The sequence below is a fragment of the Marmota flaviventris genome, chromosome 7 (assembly GCF_047511675.1).
Source record: "Marmota flaviventris isolate mMarFla1 chromosome 7, mMarFla1.hap1, whole genome shotgun sequence".
Taxonomy (NCBI): domain Eukaryota; kingdom Metazoa; phylum Chordata; class Mammalia; order Rodentia; family Sciuridae; genus Marmota; species Marmota flaviventris.
The window spans coordinates 11573946-11588991 of record NC_092504.1 but is presented as its reverse complement, the minus strand read 5'-3'; the positions used below and the strand labels follow the sequence as shown (position 1 = coordinate 11588991).

At 45.7% G+C, this 15046-nt stretch overlaps 1 protein-coding gene across 9 annotated transcripts in view; it reads left to right on the top strand.

The window, feature by feature from the left end:
* Prom1 (prominin 1) overlaps positions 1-9213 on the top strand; it is a 126421-nt gene extending 117208 nt beyond the window's left edge. For all 9 annotated transcript variants that reach the window (XR_011707954.1, XR_011707953.1, XM_071614161.1 and 6 more), the window contains 2 exons: positions 7525-7563; positions 8131-9213. Coding sequence is in view for 7 of the 9 variants with exons in the window: in XM_071614161.1 (XP_071470262.1) it covers positions 7525-7546 (22 nt within the window). In the remaining 2 variants the exon portion in view is untranslated. The remainder of the gene's footprint in view (positions 1-7524; positions 7564-8130) is intronic.
* The last annotated feature ends 5833 nt before the right edge of the window (positions 9214-15046 follow it).

Sequence of the window (15046 nt, the reverse complement as noted above, 5' to 3'; positions counted from 1 at the left end):
CACAGACTAACTGCCCCCCCTCAGGTTTCCCTGGGGCACCTTCTGTGGTAGCTGTTGAAGCAGGGCTGGTTTTCCATCCAGAAGAGCCCACCCTGCAGGGGGAGTCCTGGTAGGTATCCTGGCCATTCTGCTCTTCTGGGGGCAGTAAAGAAAGGAACAGAAAGTTTCAGGTTAGTGGAGTTGATTTATCAGAAGGTGAGGAAGCAACATCTCAGAAGCTCTAGGAACATATGGATTCATTTCTGCCTCAGTGAGAAGCTCATTGAGGTCTCTGGGGTCCAAGTTGGGGTAAATCCTGTTGAGCTTTCTTGTGTCATTATATAAGGACTATGGCATTTCCTGGAGCCTCACTGTCCTTATGTGTAAAAGGAGACAATAGGATCTCTGCTCACTTAGGGTTGTGAGGTCCTAGGTTAAAATATTCAGCCTTTGACAGTGGAAGCCCTTGCTTGAGGGTTTCTGGTTCATGACGGTAATGACAGTCTCATTGGTCAGTGCACACAGAAGGTGCCCAGCCCTCTAGGAAAATCCTTCAGCAGGTCAGGCTAATACAAAGTCAGGAGCAGTTTGACTATTGGTTCCTGAGGAGCCCCCCAGGAAAAGTCTCCTGAAGGGGAACCATGCAGCTTCTGAGTGGCCAAGTCAGTCTCAACGCCTTCACTGTCCCCTCCCCTGTCATCTTGGTTATCTTACACACACACACACACACACACACACACACGTGAGTCCTCCATGGGCTCTGTGTCTGGTGATCTCGTGGGTTTCATGTCCATGTCACTCATCTGGTTGTCCTGTCTCTCTGGAATGGGCACTGTATCATCCATGTTGCAGTACAAATGTGAGGGGTGTGGCTGTAGAGCCGTAATACTCACAAGACAATTAGTAATTTTGTCTTTCCTTTTTGTATTTTATAGTGATGAAACTGAACCCACGGAAACGTAAGCCTTTTTTTAAAAAAACACATGTCTATACACGGGATGAGGGAGGATTGTATAATCCTATGATGGCCTTTAAAGTTATATTAATAACATCTTTATATTTCATAAAAATAATAGATACTTCTAGGTAAAAATAAAGTGTGACACCTCTTAAACAGTGGCATATAGAAGGCATTAAGAAATAGTCGTTGACCAAATGTGTATTTTACATGTTAAAATTACTAATCCATAAATAAGTTACTTCCATCTTTGGAATATGCATACTTAACAAATTATCACTTACCTTTCGTGACCCATACATTGTCTTTGTGATCCATGATATACACATTTCATCTTAGAGATAACATGGTGTTTTTAGTGTCATTTATTTTTGTTACACTATAGAAAATGGTAATAGAAATCATTTATATGTTGTTCACAATCCTGTTATGACAAGGTCAAGAAAAATCTAGAATTGCATGTGTGTCCCATAGTGAACCTTGTCTTCCCATGTAGATCATCGAGATCTCTGCAAGCTCTGGATGCCCTGCACTTCTCTCTGCCTGATACTCTGGCAATGACTAGCTCCAATCTTGACCTACATAGCATTTCATGATACCATGAATTTGAAATTTCAGTGACTGCTTAGCAAAGGAAATGTGAAGCAACTAAAATTTAGTTTTATCCTAAAATGCTAAGTATAACTTCAGATCATTATGGTTTAAATGCATGCACACTTTAGCATTTCTCTGCATCAAACTAAGTGCTTACTGTCTTCCAGATTGCCCTTCTTCCCTTCTCTCATCCATTCTTCTTTTTTCTAATAAATTATGGTCAACCAGAAAAGTACCTCCAACCTCTTCTCCAAAATCTTTTCATGAATTCACATTTTCTGGATATAAGGCACTTTCTGAGAACCTGGACATTCACTAAGTAACTCTGAGCATTACCTGCCAAGTAATGCTCAGAGTTACTTAGTGGGTGTCCACTAAAACTTGAGATGTACCTGTCAACCAGGAGGCCTATCTGCTGAGAAGGAGTGGGGCCAAGAAAAGCAAAGTCCTGCAGGGCAGCAGGGAGCCTTCCTAGTTAGTGGATGCAGTCTTTCTCAGGTCCACACAGCTGGTCATTGGCAACCCCCGGCCCCAAGAGATACCTGAGGTGCAAAGGAGTGAGTCTAACATTATGTGCAATGGGATCCACCTTCTCTGAGAAGCCTACACCCCACATGGGACAATCCAGTTAAATGGTCACCATGCTCAGAGGAGCCCTTAGCATGAGCTACCAATAAGTGTATGTGTAGATAAATATATGCTCCTGGCAAGTGCATCCTTATCTTAATCACTGTGGCCTATAACAGCTGATGCTCTACCTTTGTCAGACCTCAAAAGGAACAGAACCATAAAGGTATTTGTCTCTTCAGAAGGGTGAAAGTTTTACCCAACTTACAATATAGAATATCACAAAAATTGCCAAACTTTTCAATTTAATTTGCTATTTAAGGGGAAGGAAATGGTATTTGTGTATCCAGGCAAAATACTAGAAACAAGATCCCTTATAAACAAGAGAAATTTCTTCCTCACGGTTCTGGAGGTGGCAAGTGCTAGACCAGGTGAAGTCAGGTTCACTTGCTTGTTCATAGTCGGTGCCCCTCCCTGTGTCTCATAAAGGTGAAGGAGTGAGCCAGCTCAATGGGATTGCTTGTCTTAAACTCGTCCCCAAAGGCTTCCACCTCCTAGTGCCATCCTCCTGGTGACTAGGATTTCAACTTATGAATATTAGGGGGACACAAGCATTCAGACCAAAGCAAAAGTAATAATAACAATAACAAAAGAACAATAAGGTTTCAAAATGTCAAATTGACTTCATGTCATTTGCTGCCTCTAGGATAAGGTGATGTGTGTTGGATTTGGTTGCTAGAGTGCTGTGTTGTGAGAGATGTGAAGATTGATCCAAGGGTCACTTAGCTCAGTCTCCTCCAGGCAGAGTAGACAGGGCTGTGGCCTGCCTCATACACATCTCCCGTTTCATAGGATAGCATGCTAGGAGGATATCTTATACTTATGGACTGAAATCTCAAGGTCAAAGGAGAGTTCTCAACTATCTCTAATGCCTGAACATCAATTCTTCCAGGACTCTCTGAATTTGTAGAATTGTTTTCTGGTCTTGCCTTCTGTTTGCGAGGTCTGCAGGTGTCCTCTATGTACCAAGAATTGTTATTGAGTTGGCTTTCAGAATTCTAAGAAGACAGGCAAGCCTGGGAGAGAAGTCAGGTCTTCTGGTGGCAATGCTGAGGTGGAGTTTGGGATGAAAGGTTTGCCTTCATTTGGCTAAATGCAGACTTTGTGCCCCCACCTCTGTAGCACTTGGATCTGGGCTGCTCAGGAAAGACAAAGCCCTTGGGCAGTTCAATTGGCAGCAGAGCAGGCCCTGAGAACTCAGGCAGCAGGAGGCCCTCTGCTGACCATGCTCCCCACTGCTGATGGCAAGTCCTTTGGGAATCTGGAAGGTACAACATTATGGCTTCCTGAGGAGTAGGAATCTTGGGAGTAGGAATCCAGGATTCCTTTGCAATTGAAAGGGAAGGTCAGGTTGTGCTTGTTGGTGCATGCCTGTAGTCCTAGTGACTTGGGAGGCTGAAGTAGGAGGATCACAAGTTCAGCCAGTCTCAGCACCTCAGCAAGGCCCCAAGCAAATAGTGAGACCCTGTCTCAAAATTAAATACAAAGAAAGGAAAAAAAAAGAGGGTCATTTTGCAAGTTGATAACATAGACTTTGAGGTCCTAGAAACCTCTCAGGACACTAACATTGCCATGGACCCTTTGCCATTTAGAAGTGATTGTCAAAGCCATAGACATTCACTAACTCCTGGTCTCAGAGCTGAAAATAGGCAGGTGCCTGTCATCACCCATCCTGTCATGCATGGCCTTGTCTGAGCCCTTTGCTACATAGGCAGAGCAAAACCTGCCTCTGGCATAGATAAGACAACACCCGAGGCCCCATTTGATGCGCTGCTGCACCCCACGTGAGTACTCAACACTGAGGGCTTGAGAGGTGTGTATGAATGTCCTTGCTTTACCAGTTTTTCCCATGTCCCTGCACATGAGAAGACTTGCTAACTCTTGGATTTCTTTTACTGTACAAAAATGGAAAATGATAATGATAGGAAACAGGAAAAGCCCTAGGAGATGTTCAGAAATGAGTGTCTCTTCCCACTTGCTGGTGGGCGTTTCATCCTGGGTTGTTAATGCAGAAATTCACAATCAGTGACTCCCACCCAGTTGTACTAAAGACCACTGAGGACGCTTCTGTAGTGATTCTGGGTGTAGTACACATTTGAATGAGTTGCCTTTGGGAAGGACCTAGGCCCTCACACTCCTGTGAAGGGCAGAAGCAGAGTGTGTTGGTCTTGGAAGTCCCAGGCTCTTCTGAGGTTTCTGTATTCTATATTCTGTGTGCAGCCCCACAGCAGGTTGACAGGCATTGTTTCAAGGAGAGAAAAAGCACAGACTAACTGCCCCCCCTCAGGTTTCCCTGGGGCACCTTCTGTGGTAGCTGTTGAAGCAGGGCTGGTTTTCCATCCAGAAAGCCCACCCTGCAGGGGAGTCCTGGTAGGTGTCCTGGCCAGTCTGCTCTTCTGGGGGCAGTAAAGAAAGGAACAGAGAGTTTCAGATTAGTGAGGTTGATTTATTTCTAGAAGGCGAGGAAGCAACATCTCAGAAGCTCTTGGAACATAGGGATTCATTTCTGCCCCATCAAGACCCTTCTTGATGGCTCTGGGGTCCAAGTTGGGGCAAATCATGTTGCACAGTCTTGTGTCATTATGGAAGTTCCATGGCATTTCCTGGAGCCTCAGTGTCCTTATGTGTAAAAGGAGACAATAAGGTCCCTGCTCACTTAGGGTTGTGAGGTTACAAGCTTTAAAATATTCAGCCTTTGACAGTGGAAGCCCTTGCTTGAGGGTTTCTGGTTTATGACGATAATGACCGTCTCATCTTTGTGTTATACTGATATTTCTGATGGAACCCAGAGGTGTTCAGAAGATAAATGTCCATCCTGTTATCAAGCCAGGGCCACTTAGCTTATGGGCTTACACAGGTGGGGAGGGGGCTTCAGATGCCATGGGAGACCCCATTGGGTCTTCCATTCAGTTTAACCTGAGCCCCTTGTACCTTCCCGTTGCTGTGAGTTCCATGAGTGCTCACACCAAAAGACTTCAAATGCTGCTACATCTCATGACAAAGCCAGGTTTGGGAGCAAAGAGGATAGTGCATGGATAAGGATCCCAGCCCTCTAGGAAAGTCCTTCTGCAGGTCAGGCTAATACAAAGTCAGGAGCAGCTCGACCATTGGTTCCTGAAGAGCCCCCCAGGAAAAGTCTCCTGAAGGGGAACCATGCAGCTTCTGAGTGGCCAAGTCAGTCTCAACGCCTTCACCCTCCCGTCACTCCCTCCCCTGTCATCTTGGTTATTTCACACACACACACACACACACACACACACCCTTTCTCTTCTACTAGTTCACTGCATGCTGGTTGTTTGCTTCTGTCTGAAGAAAGAGGCAACAAGTCCCCCCCCACAGAGGGAGGCATTGAGGGGCTTATTTCCCAGACTTCTGTGGTTTTTTTTTTTTTTTTTTTTGGTGGAGACAAACCTATTCTATCTAGCTCTGCCTGAGAGATTAGGAGAAAAAAATTGCTCCTTTCTGTTCCACAATGTCTCCAGGGTAGCGGCATGAGTTGGCCTAGCAGCCCTGGGCTTTGGATCAGGCCATCTGCCCTGCTTTATCCTGCACAGTCCTCTGAGCCCTTCACAGCTACCCCCCATTTTCAGGAGGACTTGGGGATATAAACACTAGGCCCCAGGTCCCACACCAGTCGGAGGCCAGCTAGGGTCTGAGCTCTTCTTTCTCCTGTTCTCCCAAAGGCCAGAGCAGTAGTTAGGTTCCCTAGGCAGAAGTGGAAAGACACAGAGAAGTTGTCAGAAAAAGGGATAAGAAAGAGGCAAATGGTACCTCAAAGTCCAGTTTCTCTGGAAAAGAGATAAATCTGGGTTTCAGATGAACGTTTCCCTTTGTAATGTTTAAAAAAGGCATGTTGAGGAAAAGCACAGCACAGGTCCAAGGAGGTACTCCCGTGGACCGTGGCCTTCTCCTTGCTGAAGCTGTGAGTGTGCTCTTCCTGCAGCCCAGTGCTGCAGCAGGAAAGGGCAGAAGGGGACCCCGGTGACACTGAGGGAGCAGCAGCCGCCCCCTCACTGCACGTGCTTTGGCCGCGCTGGCCTAGTGGAAAGTGCATGGGGCCCTTTGGCTGTGTGATGCTCCTGGCCTTGGGGCCACAGGGTCAAGCGGATTCTGTCTACTGGCTGCCTCTTATCTGTGGGTCGGGCTGCCAGAGCCCTGTGTTGATTGCGATCTGGAGCGTGAATCCACACCAACTTGACGCGTGCCACCTCGGCGTGGTGCTTGCTCTGGGAGACGCGTGCCCTGCTGTCATTCCTTGGCTTCTTTTATTATTTTATCAGGGTGAGTGCCCAAGAGGTTGTAGTTCACAGCGTGAATTCTCATAGCCTCCAGCTGTCCCATCCAAGGACTTATTGTCCCTTTCATATCAGAAGCTTCCAGAATTAGTTCCAGTTGCTTGAATTGGTTCATGTTGCTTGTTACCTGGTTCTGAAGTCTCCTGAACACCCTCTTTTCCAAGGTAGGGTGAGATGTTTGGTCTAGAGTTCCTCAGAGAGGGCATGGCTAGGCAGAAGACCCAGTAGGTCAGTTTGTGTGCCCAGCACCCCTGATGATGATCTCAGAGCCCACTGGCCTTCATAGTGTTCAGCCCAGGGCCTGATGCTGTGGGCCAAAGCAGGACCCTGAGCAGGCTCCTGCCTGTACCCTTCCACAGGGACCCCTGAGCCCTTCAATAGAGCCTGCGTGTTTATTGAATGCATAAAAAAAAGAAAAGACACACAGGAGTAAGTGGATGTGGCTTCCAAAGTTAAATGATGAGTTTGGAGGAATGCCTGCCCTTCAGGGGCTTTGACGCCCCACTGCTCTTCCCCTCTTCCTGGGGGTCTCCGCAGCACTGAGTGCTGATGTGCCTGGCACATCCTGCAGGGTCCAAAGGGCTGTGATGCCCTAAGTCACAGAGGGTGGGAGTGGGATCCAAACTGAAGGGAGTTTGTGGTCTCCCCTTGCACACCCTCGCACACCCTCACACACCCTGTTCTGGTTGTCAAGGCTGTGATTGTGGAGACAGGATAGTGTAGGACGACTGTTGACTGTTAACCAGAGAGCCGGTAAGGACGTGCACCATCTGGACGCACAGGTGTGCACACCTGGCCACACGTGGTAACAGGGCCCCCGAAGAACTGTCATTCGCTCCTGTCTTCTGGTCCTTGCAGCTGGGCTTCTGCTGCTTCTGGTGGGTGGTCCGTCTGCTGTGGGGTCTGGTTTCTGCTGGTCTGGTATTTTGGACACATGTTCCCAGTGACCCTTACCCGTTCCAGCCTCAGTTCTGCTTGTCGGTCTCTCTCTATATCTCCTCAGCCAGGTGATGACGCCGCCCAGGGCCTGGCCTGCAAGTGTTATATTTATGTATTTTTTTTGTCTTTTAGCTCATTACAATATTATTTCTGAGGTTGAAATCGCTTGAGGTAAGTTTGGTGCTTTCATGTAAAATAATTTATAGTACTATAGTTTTTTTTATTTTTTTAGATTATTAAAACATAGATCATCTTAAGTGGAAAATCTAGGTCAATTATGGGTTAGACAGTTTGATTTTGCATATATATGTATACGTTTATTAATAACGACTCTACATGACTGTGTCATATATGGTCCTGTGTATGTATGAATACATACAAAAACACAGACATGATGGTTGTATATTTATCATAATAAGAATTTTTTCTTATAGTAAAAATAAGTTCCTAAGTATTTATGCACTAACCATGTATCTTGTTCTTTAGATATGTTTATATTTTAAATATAAAAATATTTTATATTGTTTTACAACAAACATTTCTGTGATCATTTGGTTTTTAAAAAAAAATAATTCAGAAGCTAAAATGATGGGTCAGGACAAATAAGGTTGGACAGGACAATGGCCTCTAGAACCAGTTGTCCCTGGATTCTTGTAGGAATCATTTAGGATGATGTGTTCATGGTTTCTTGGCCAGGGCAAAGCCAGATTCTGAAATTTTGTCTGACCTTTGTTTCAGCATCAAGACACACAACGTAGAAGGAATGAGACTGTTGGTAAATCTGGGTCTTTGAGAACTTTCCAAATTCAGGAGGAGCTCTGGTGGCAACACAGTGACTCAAGGGGACTTCTTGATCTCTGGATAGAGCTTTGTTAGGAATGAACACAGTCACGTTCCTAGTCCATGTGTCCATCACTATTCAAGGATAATCTTCTCTCCTGTTTATTATTTTTTTTAATACTGAATTTCTATTTAGATACCATACCATATGGGTTTGGGCACATTTCTGGGTCAAACAGTCCATCCAATATTAATACTGAGATTCTAATTTACTCGCATAGGTAGAGTGTGCTGGACACATACAGTTTACAGAAAATGTGTATTTTGTGTATAGTAGATTGTATATACACCTTTGCCACAGCTAGGGTTTTTTTAAACAAATGAGTATTGTAAGGTTTTTCTTCTAAATGAGCTTACTATCGGGTCAGTGTTGATTTATTGGTGCTGTTGAAAATAATCCATTTTCACTAAAAGTATGTGAAACCTACAGCATGTCCTTCACCTAGGATTTGCATCCACTTTGTCAATGAATGGTCACGGTGTTTGGGAACAGAATACAAAAGCAGTCCCAGAGTACCCCCACTCTATTACAGTAACAAGTTCAAAACAGAGAGATCTTGAGAGAAGGAATGCTGTTTGGCAGAGGGTGGAGATGTTTGAACAGATGCCAAGTGCAGTGTACACTTAATCTTCTGATTCAGGATGAGAATCATCTGGATGTCATCTGATTATTGTGAGAGGGGACTCTGAAGCGAAACAGGGGAAGACCCTGTCATGGTTCTTAGATTTTGGGTGTCCAACATGAATAAAGCCTTCATGCTTGGTCCTTAGAAATATATGAAAGCATGAGTCAGTATCTGTTTGTTTTGGGTTACTCACATTGTCTTTGCCTTTTTCAAAAGTGATGGGCAATGAAATACTGTCAAACCAAAGTAGCAGTGATGTCATGCATGACATTCAAGATGTGGGCTTTGTACCAGGTCTTTTGAGTGAAGATCACTGTCCTGATTTATTTCAATAAAAGGGGGCTTGGAAATTGCAGTCCGTGTGTTCCTTCCTTGAGTAGACCCAGACACTGTCAAATTCTAGGCGATGAAACGTGACCTGGGGTTGTCTGTTTAATCCACTACTTTCCCATCCCCCAAGTGCCCCCAGTACAGAGAGAATGCACCCCACTTCCCCAAAGTCAGCTGCCTTTCAGGTCCTCGGTTTTACAGATCTAAAATGACTATTTCTTAGATAACCGTCTAAGCAGCAATATCCACATTCAGATCACTCACAGCTACACATACACTCCTAAATATCTGTGTGCACAAATGGGATTTTTGTTAAACTATGCACAAGAGGCCAGATAGTGGAGAGTTCTTTTAGAGGAAATCATCCCTTGTTTTCTTAAAACCTAATTTTTATATCCCACATTAAAAAGTTTCAATTATTTAAACAACGGATTGTAATACGCCACAGCTCAAGTCCTGCACCTTTCATCATGTGCTTTTCAGTACCTTCTACTGCCAAATGCACTAGTGGTGGGATCTGGTCCTAAAGATCCCATCTTTTCCTCAGCCCCAGAGAACACCCTCTCATTTTCTCTCTCCTTCTCCCTTTTGCAAATAATTTTCATGAAAGAATTCCTAACACATCTCTAATCACCTGCTCACCTCCGTTGGTTCAGCCACTGTGAAATGGCTTCTGTCCCACACTCGATTCCTTGGAGAGGACTTTGTGGACCCCTGGTAAAGATATCAACATCTTTTGAGGCTCCCAAAGGAACCCTCTGTCTTCCTGGGCTTTACTCTGTTCTCCATATGCTCATCTTCTTTCCTGTCCTTAAATTTAGTTGGTGTTCCCAGATTTTCTCCTGGTCCACCCCTCCCTGTCTCCCTGGACAATTTTATCCACCCTCACGGTTCACCTGCCTCTCCTGGTCCTCATGATACTCATCCTTGGTCACAAGGATGAGCAGCCACAGGTCCAGGGCACATCTCCACCTGATATGCCTTAACCCACAGGTCCACAGTCTTTCCCTGTGAAGGGACAGGCAGTCCTGTGTTGGGCTTCGTGGGCCACGTGGTCTGCATGGAGCTCTGTCATACACAGACATGGCCCATCAACAATCTGTGAGTGAGTGGACCTGGCTGAGTTCTAAAAAAGTGTTCCAAAGCCAGGCCACAGGCCACAGGCCTCTGACCCCTGCTTTAAACCACTACCCTTTCCTCCACTTTCTGACTCCTGCTCTTCCACCCTCACTGCCCTTGAGCCAGAGTTGACCAAGTCTGCTGTCTCTCTCCCTTCCTCCCACCCTTGGTCACCAAGGCTTGTTCTCTGTCCCTACAGAGTCTCTCTTCTTGCTGTGTTCATAGTATCTCTTGGTTAGTGTGACATTCTCCCCTTTAGGCTTCCAGCCCCCTGAGTTTGGCTGGACTTAAGGGGGTGCCTGGGTGGGAACTACATTTTCCAGCCTCCTTTGCAATTCAGTGAGTTCAGTGTTGGGTTAGGTTGGTGGCAAGTGAATCAAGTATCAAACAAAGATGCTTATGCTGGACTTGTTCCACTGCAAATGGCCACACTGGTCAGATCTTAGAAGTCAGGAGTTAAATTTGAAGAACTGCCTGGCACAAACCTGAAAGATCAGTTTATGAGCGAAGGGGGCCTTTTGTTATAGCAGCTCACCTGCACTACTTCCCCAGGGTCTGCACTCGCTTGCCTGCTGCCCTCCCTCTGTACAGCTTTGCGCCAGTGCCTGTCCTTTCTTAATATACAATTGTATCATCTCATGGTGCAAATCTGATCCTGCATTCCCCACTTAAAGATGGAAAATCAAAAAGGACAGAAGTCTTTGCTTTTCAGAGGATTAAGGTAGGTTGAAGTGATGGAGTTACAGAAGAGCTTCTCAACATTGGATGGTCAGGAACTTCAGCTACGAAGGTTGCAGGCAGAAAGGAGCCAGCCAGGCAGTAATCAGTGGAAACAGGTTGTCAGGCAATGGGCACATGTAGTAGTGCTGAGGCCTTCAGGCCTGCCGTGTTCCAAGAGGCAAGAGGGAGAAGAGCACAAGTGAGCTTTTTTCTAGTAAGTTCCCACTGCAGGGACAAATCAAAGTCCTTAAGAATCTGGAAGAGACAGGTCATAACAGGGCAGCTGGAAGTGATGCTCTGCCTAATACCACCACCATGGGTGGGTCAAGTGAACACCTGCCCTTGTCTGCGGACGGGGCACAGTCTGGCTGGAGCACCATGCATGCCAAGGTTCCCAGATGTGGGTAAGGGTAAGGGCCACATACCAACCATGCCAGCTGTGGACACCAGATGGCAGCAGAGGATGGACCAACATGATCTATTTGCCAGACAAAGGCAGGGGCTAGCCCTAGTGCTAAGGGTCCTTGCTCACCATCAGAGGGACATATCAACTCTGAGAGGTGCTTCCGTGCTGGCAGGCTATTTCAGTCTATATAGTACACAATGGAGGCCCAATTTTGAACCCTTTGTGTTAGTGGTAGAGTTGCTGTTGTCAGACCGGGGGCAGTGACGCTGGCCCAGGGCTGCATAGACGAATCACTTAATCTTATCTGGAAAGCTACTTGCTCCATGGGCATCTTTAAGGATATACAAAAATATCTCACCAGGCTGCACCAGCGCTTGTCCTTAGCTTGGAGCTATGCAGTGGGAATAATTGGATCCTGGTGAAGCAGGAAACGAAGGGGAGGGCACCAGACTGTCAAAGGCAAGGTAAGTGGGATTACTGCAATGGCCAACAGAGACAGAGCAGCAACCCACATCTGGCTTGTGCAGATAGATCTAGGGTGCTGACTACTTCATCCCAGTGCTCCTAGAGGGGAAACCTACTAAGTTCTCACTTGATCAATACAAGCAAACAACTTCCAGGTCAAGTGAACAAGAATCTCACTTGAATTGCAAAACAGAACTGTGGCTCCTCCACCAATCCCCAGACTTAAGCCAATCTGCAAATCAGAGCCCCTTGAATGAAGGAGATGCTGGGTCACCACCAGGAAAAACCCTGGTACACTACTGAAAATTTATATTATTTATCTTTAGTTCATCCGTTCCCAAAAGGACCTACCCAGGCTTTTCCCAGGGTAACTGTGCATTTGGAAAAAGAAAATGATCATTTCTTTCAGGGACTATCAGACACTGGTTCTGAATCGACAGTGATTCCAGAAGACTCAAAATGTCACTGTGGCTCACCAGGGACTGAAGTAAGGTGAAGTAGAGGTCAGGTGACCCATGGATTTTTAGTTCAAGTCTGACTCACAGTGAGTCCTGAAGTTCTCTGAACCATCCTGTGTTCATGTTTCCAGTTCCAAAATTCATAATTTGGATGTTGAAACTTAGTGGGCAGAATCCTTCCATTGGTTCCCTGACCTGCAGAGTGAGAGTAAATATGGTAGGAAAGTCCTAATGCAAACCACTAAAGCTGCCTCCACTTGGAAAACAGCACATCGAAAGCAATACCACTTCCTGGAGGGATTGCACAGATTGACGCCACCACTAAGAACTTGAAAGGTACACCAGTGGTGGTTCCTACCACATTCCCGTTCAACTCTCGTGTCTGGTCTGTGCAAAAGACACATACATCAGAGAGGATAGTGATTGCCTTCCGTTTAACCAGGTGGTGACTCATCGCAGCTGCTGAGCTAGATATGGTTTCATTGCTGGAGAAAATTACCACATCTCCTGGCAGCTACTGATCTGGCAATGTCTTTTTCTTCATCTCCATCCATAGGACTCACCAGAGCAGTTTGCAATACACCTTCACTGTCCTACCCCAGCGTACATCAACTCCCTAGCTCAGTGTCACAACTTAATTCACAGGGAGTTTTGATCACTTTTTTTCCTTCCACACAAAATCCCTCTGGTCCATTACACTGCCACACCACGCTGACTGACCCAGCAGGCACACAGGAGTGACTGCCCAGGATGTACTGGTAAGACACTGGCATGTTAGAGGGTGGGAAATACATCTGAAAAAAACTCAGGGGCCTTTTACCTCAGCGAAAGTTCTAGGGCTCTGGTAGGCAAGACAAGGTAAGAACTAAGGATAAGGTACTGCATCTGGCCCCTCCTACAACCAAGAAAGAGGTGCCGTGCTTGGTGAGCCTATTTGGATTTGGAGTGTTATTACCATTTTCATTCAGGTATATCACTCCAGCCCATCTATCGAGTGACCTGAAAATGTTCTTTGGGTGGGGCTCAGAGCAGGAGAAGGATCTGCAGCAAATAGGTCCAGACTGCCTTTCACATTGTTCTGGCACTTGAGCTAAATGATGCAGCAGATACAACATTCAGTGGTTGATAGAGATACTGCTTAGAGCTCTTGGGTTCTATAGAGGAATCCCAGTGGAAGCCCTTAGAATTTTGGGGCAAGACCCTGCTATCATCTACAGATAACTGGTCTCCTTTGAGAGAGCTCTTGGCCTGTTACTGGGCCTTGGTAGAGACCGAGTGTTTGAGCATCGTCCACCAGGCTGCCTTGGGACCCGAGCTAACCACGATGAACCTGGTGTTACCTGGTGCCACGCTGGAGTCACAAATGCTTCTGATACCTGGAAAAGAGTCTTGCAATCAATATGGGAATGATGGAACCCTAAACAAGCAGGTTCCTACCTTTGGCAACATGTCATAAAAGTTGGGTAGTATAAGTTTAAATCCAAGACAAATTAATTTGTTGAAATCATTCAGATGATTGGGTTTGCTTTTTTTAAGATTGAAAAAGGTGGCTGATCCCTTTTCTGCTTTTAGATCATTTGAACTTGAAAGAAGAGGGGGGGGCCTGTGAGTCCATCAAACCTGGCCCCCTGTTGGCTGCAGTCAGATTCTCAGTCCCTCCCCTCTGTCACACCCAGGGGACATGGTCAAGCTGCAGGGCTTGGTTCTTCCATGTTTGAAAAGGTGCATAGGTTCTCAGGTTCTGGTGATGGTTTTGCTGTTACCTGTGCCTTGTCCCAGAGGGGGATTTCTATTCCCTTGTCATTTAAGCATTGCAAACTGTATTGCCTAAGGATACCCGAGCAAGGCCTGGCTTGGGGTGGAAAGATCAGAGAAGGCATGGGACTCACAGGGGGAGTTGTAGGAATTCACAAGATCATTAATTTAATAACATATCTTATAAATAAATACACAATTCATTTTCAAAAGTCCATACATAATAATAACTCTCAACATATTTATAGGTATTATCAAATTCCCATTGCTTTGTGGCACTTTGACAACAATCTAGGCTAAGTGCATGGGTATTTTAGAGTCTCCATGATCCACCTGTCACTACCTGTCTGGCCTCAGGTGATTTTTCTTTTGCTCCTCTCTGTAATAACAACTGGCCTATTTCCTAAATATGGTGCAAGGATATGAGGTGATCCGTGAGAATTGCATGTACAAATCTCTCGAACCTTATCTGCTGTGACTCTCACCATTAAATTGTTTCTCAGTCTCTGTTAACCAAGTGTTAGTGTGTGATGGAGTGAATCTGGGCAGAATCCATGCCATCTTCATCTGTGGGAAGATTGGGTTTCCACACTGCAGCCCAGCTCCAAGTTGCTGACTCCCATGTTTGCACCCATGGGAGAAATTAGGGTAGAAAGCAAAGCACACATAAGAACAGAAAACGGGATGGAATTGGAAAACAGCATGCTATGACATTTGTGTCCCAAGTTCTATGTGTCTGGATGATTGTATTAACATCGCGTTTTAATTTTGTGATGCTTTGATGTCTTTGGGGGCCTTAGAGGCCCAGAGAAAGTCAATCCTTCCCAGGGTCAGCTAATTTCTAAAGATATTAAGCAATTTACTTGGAATCTTATCTCTCACATGCAGGCAACCCACATGTCATCTGATCCTCCCTATGCCATGCCAGGGCCAGG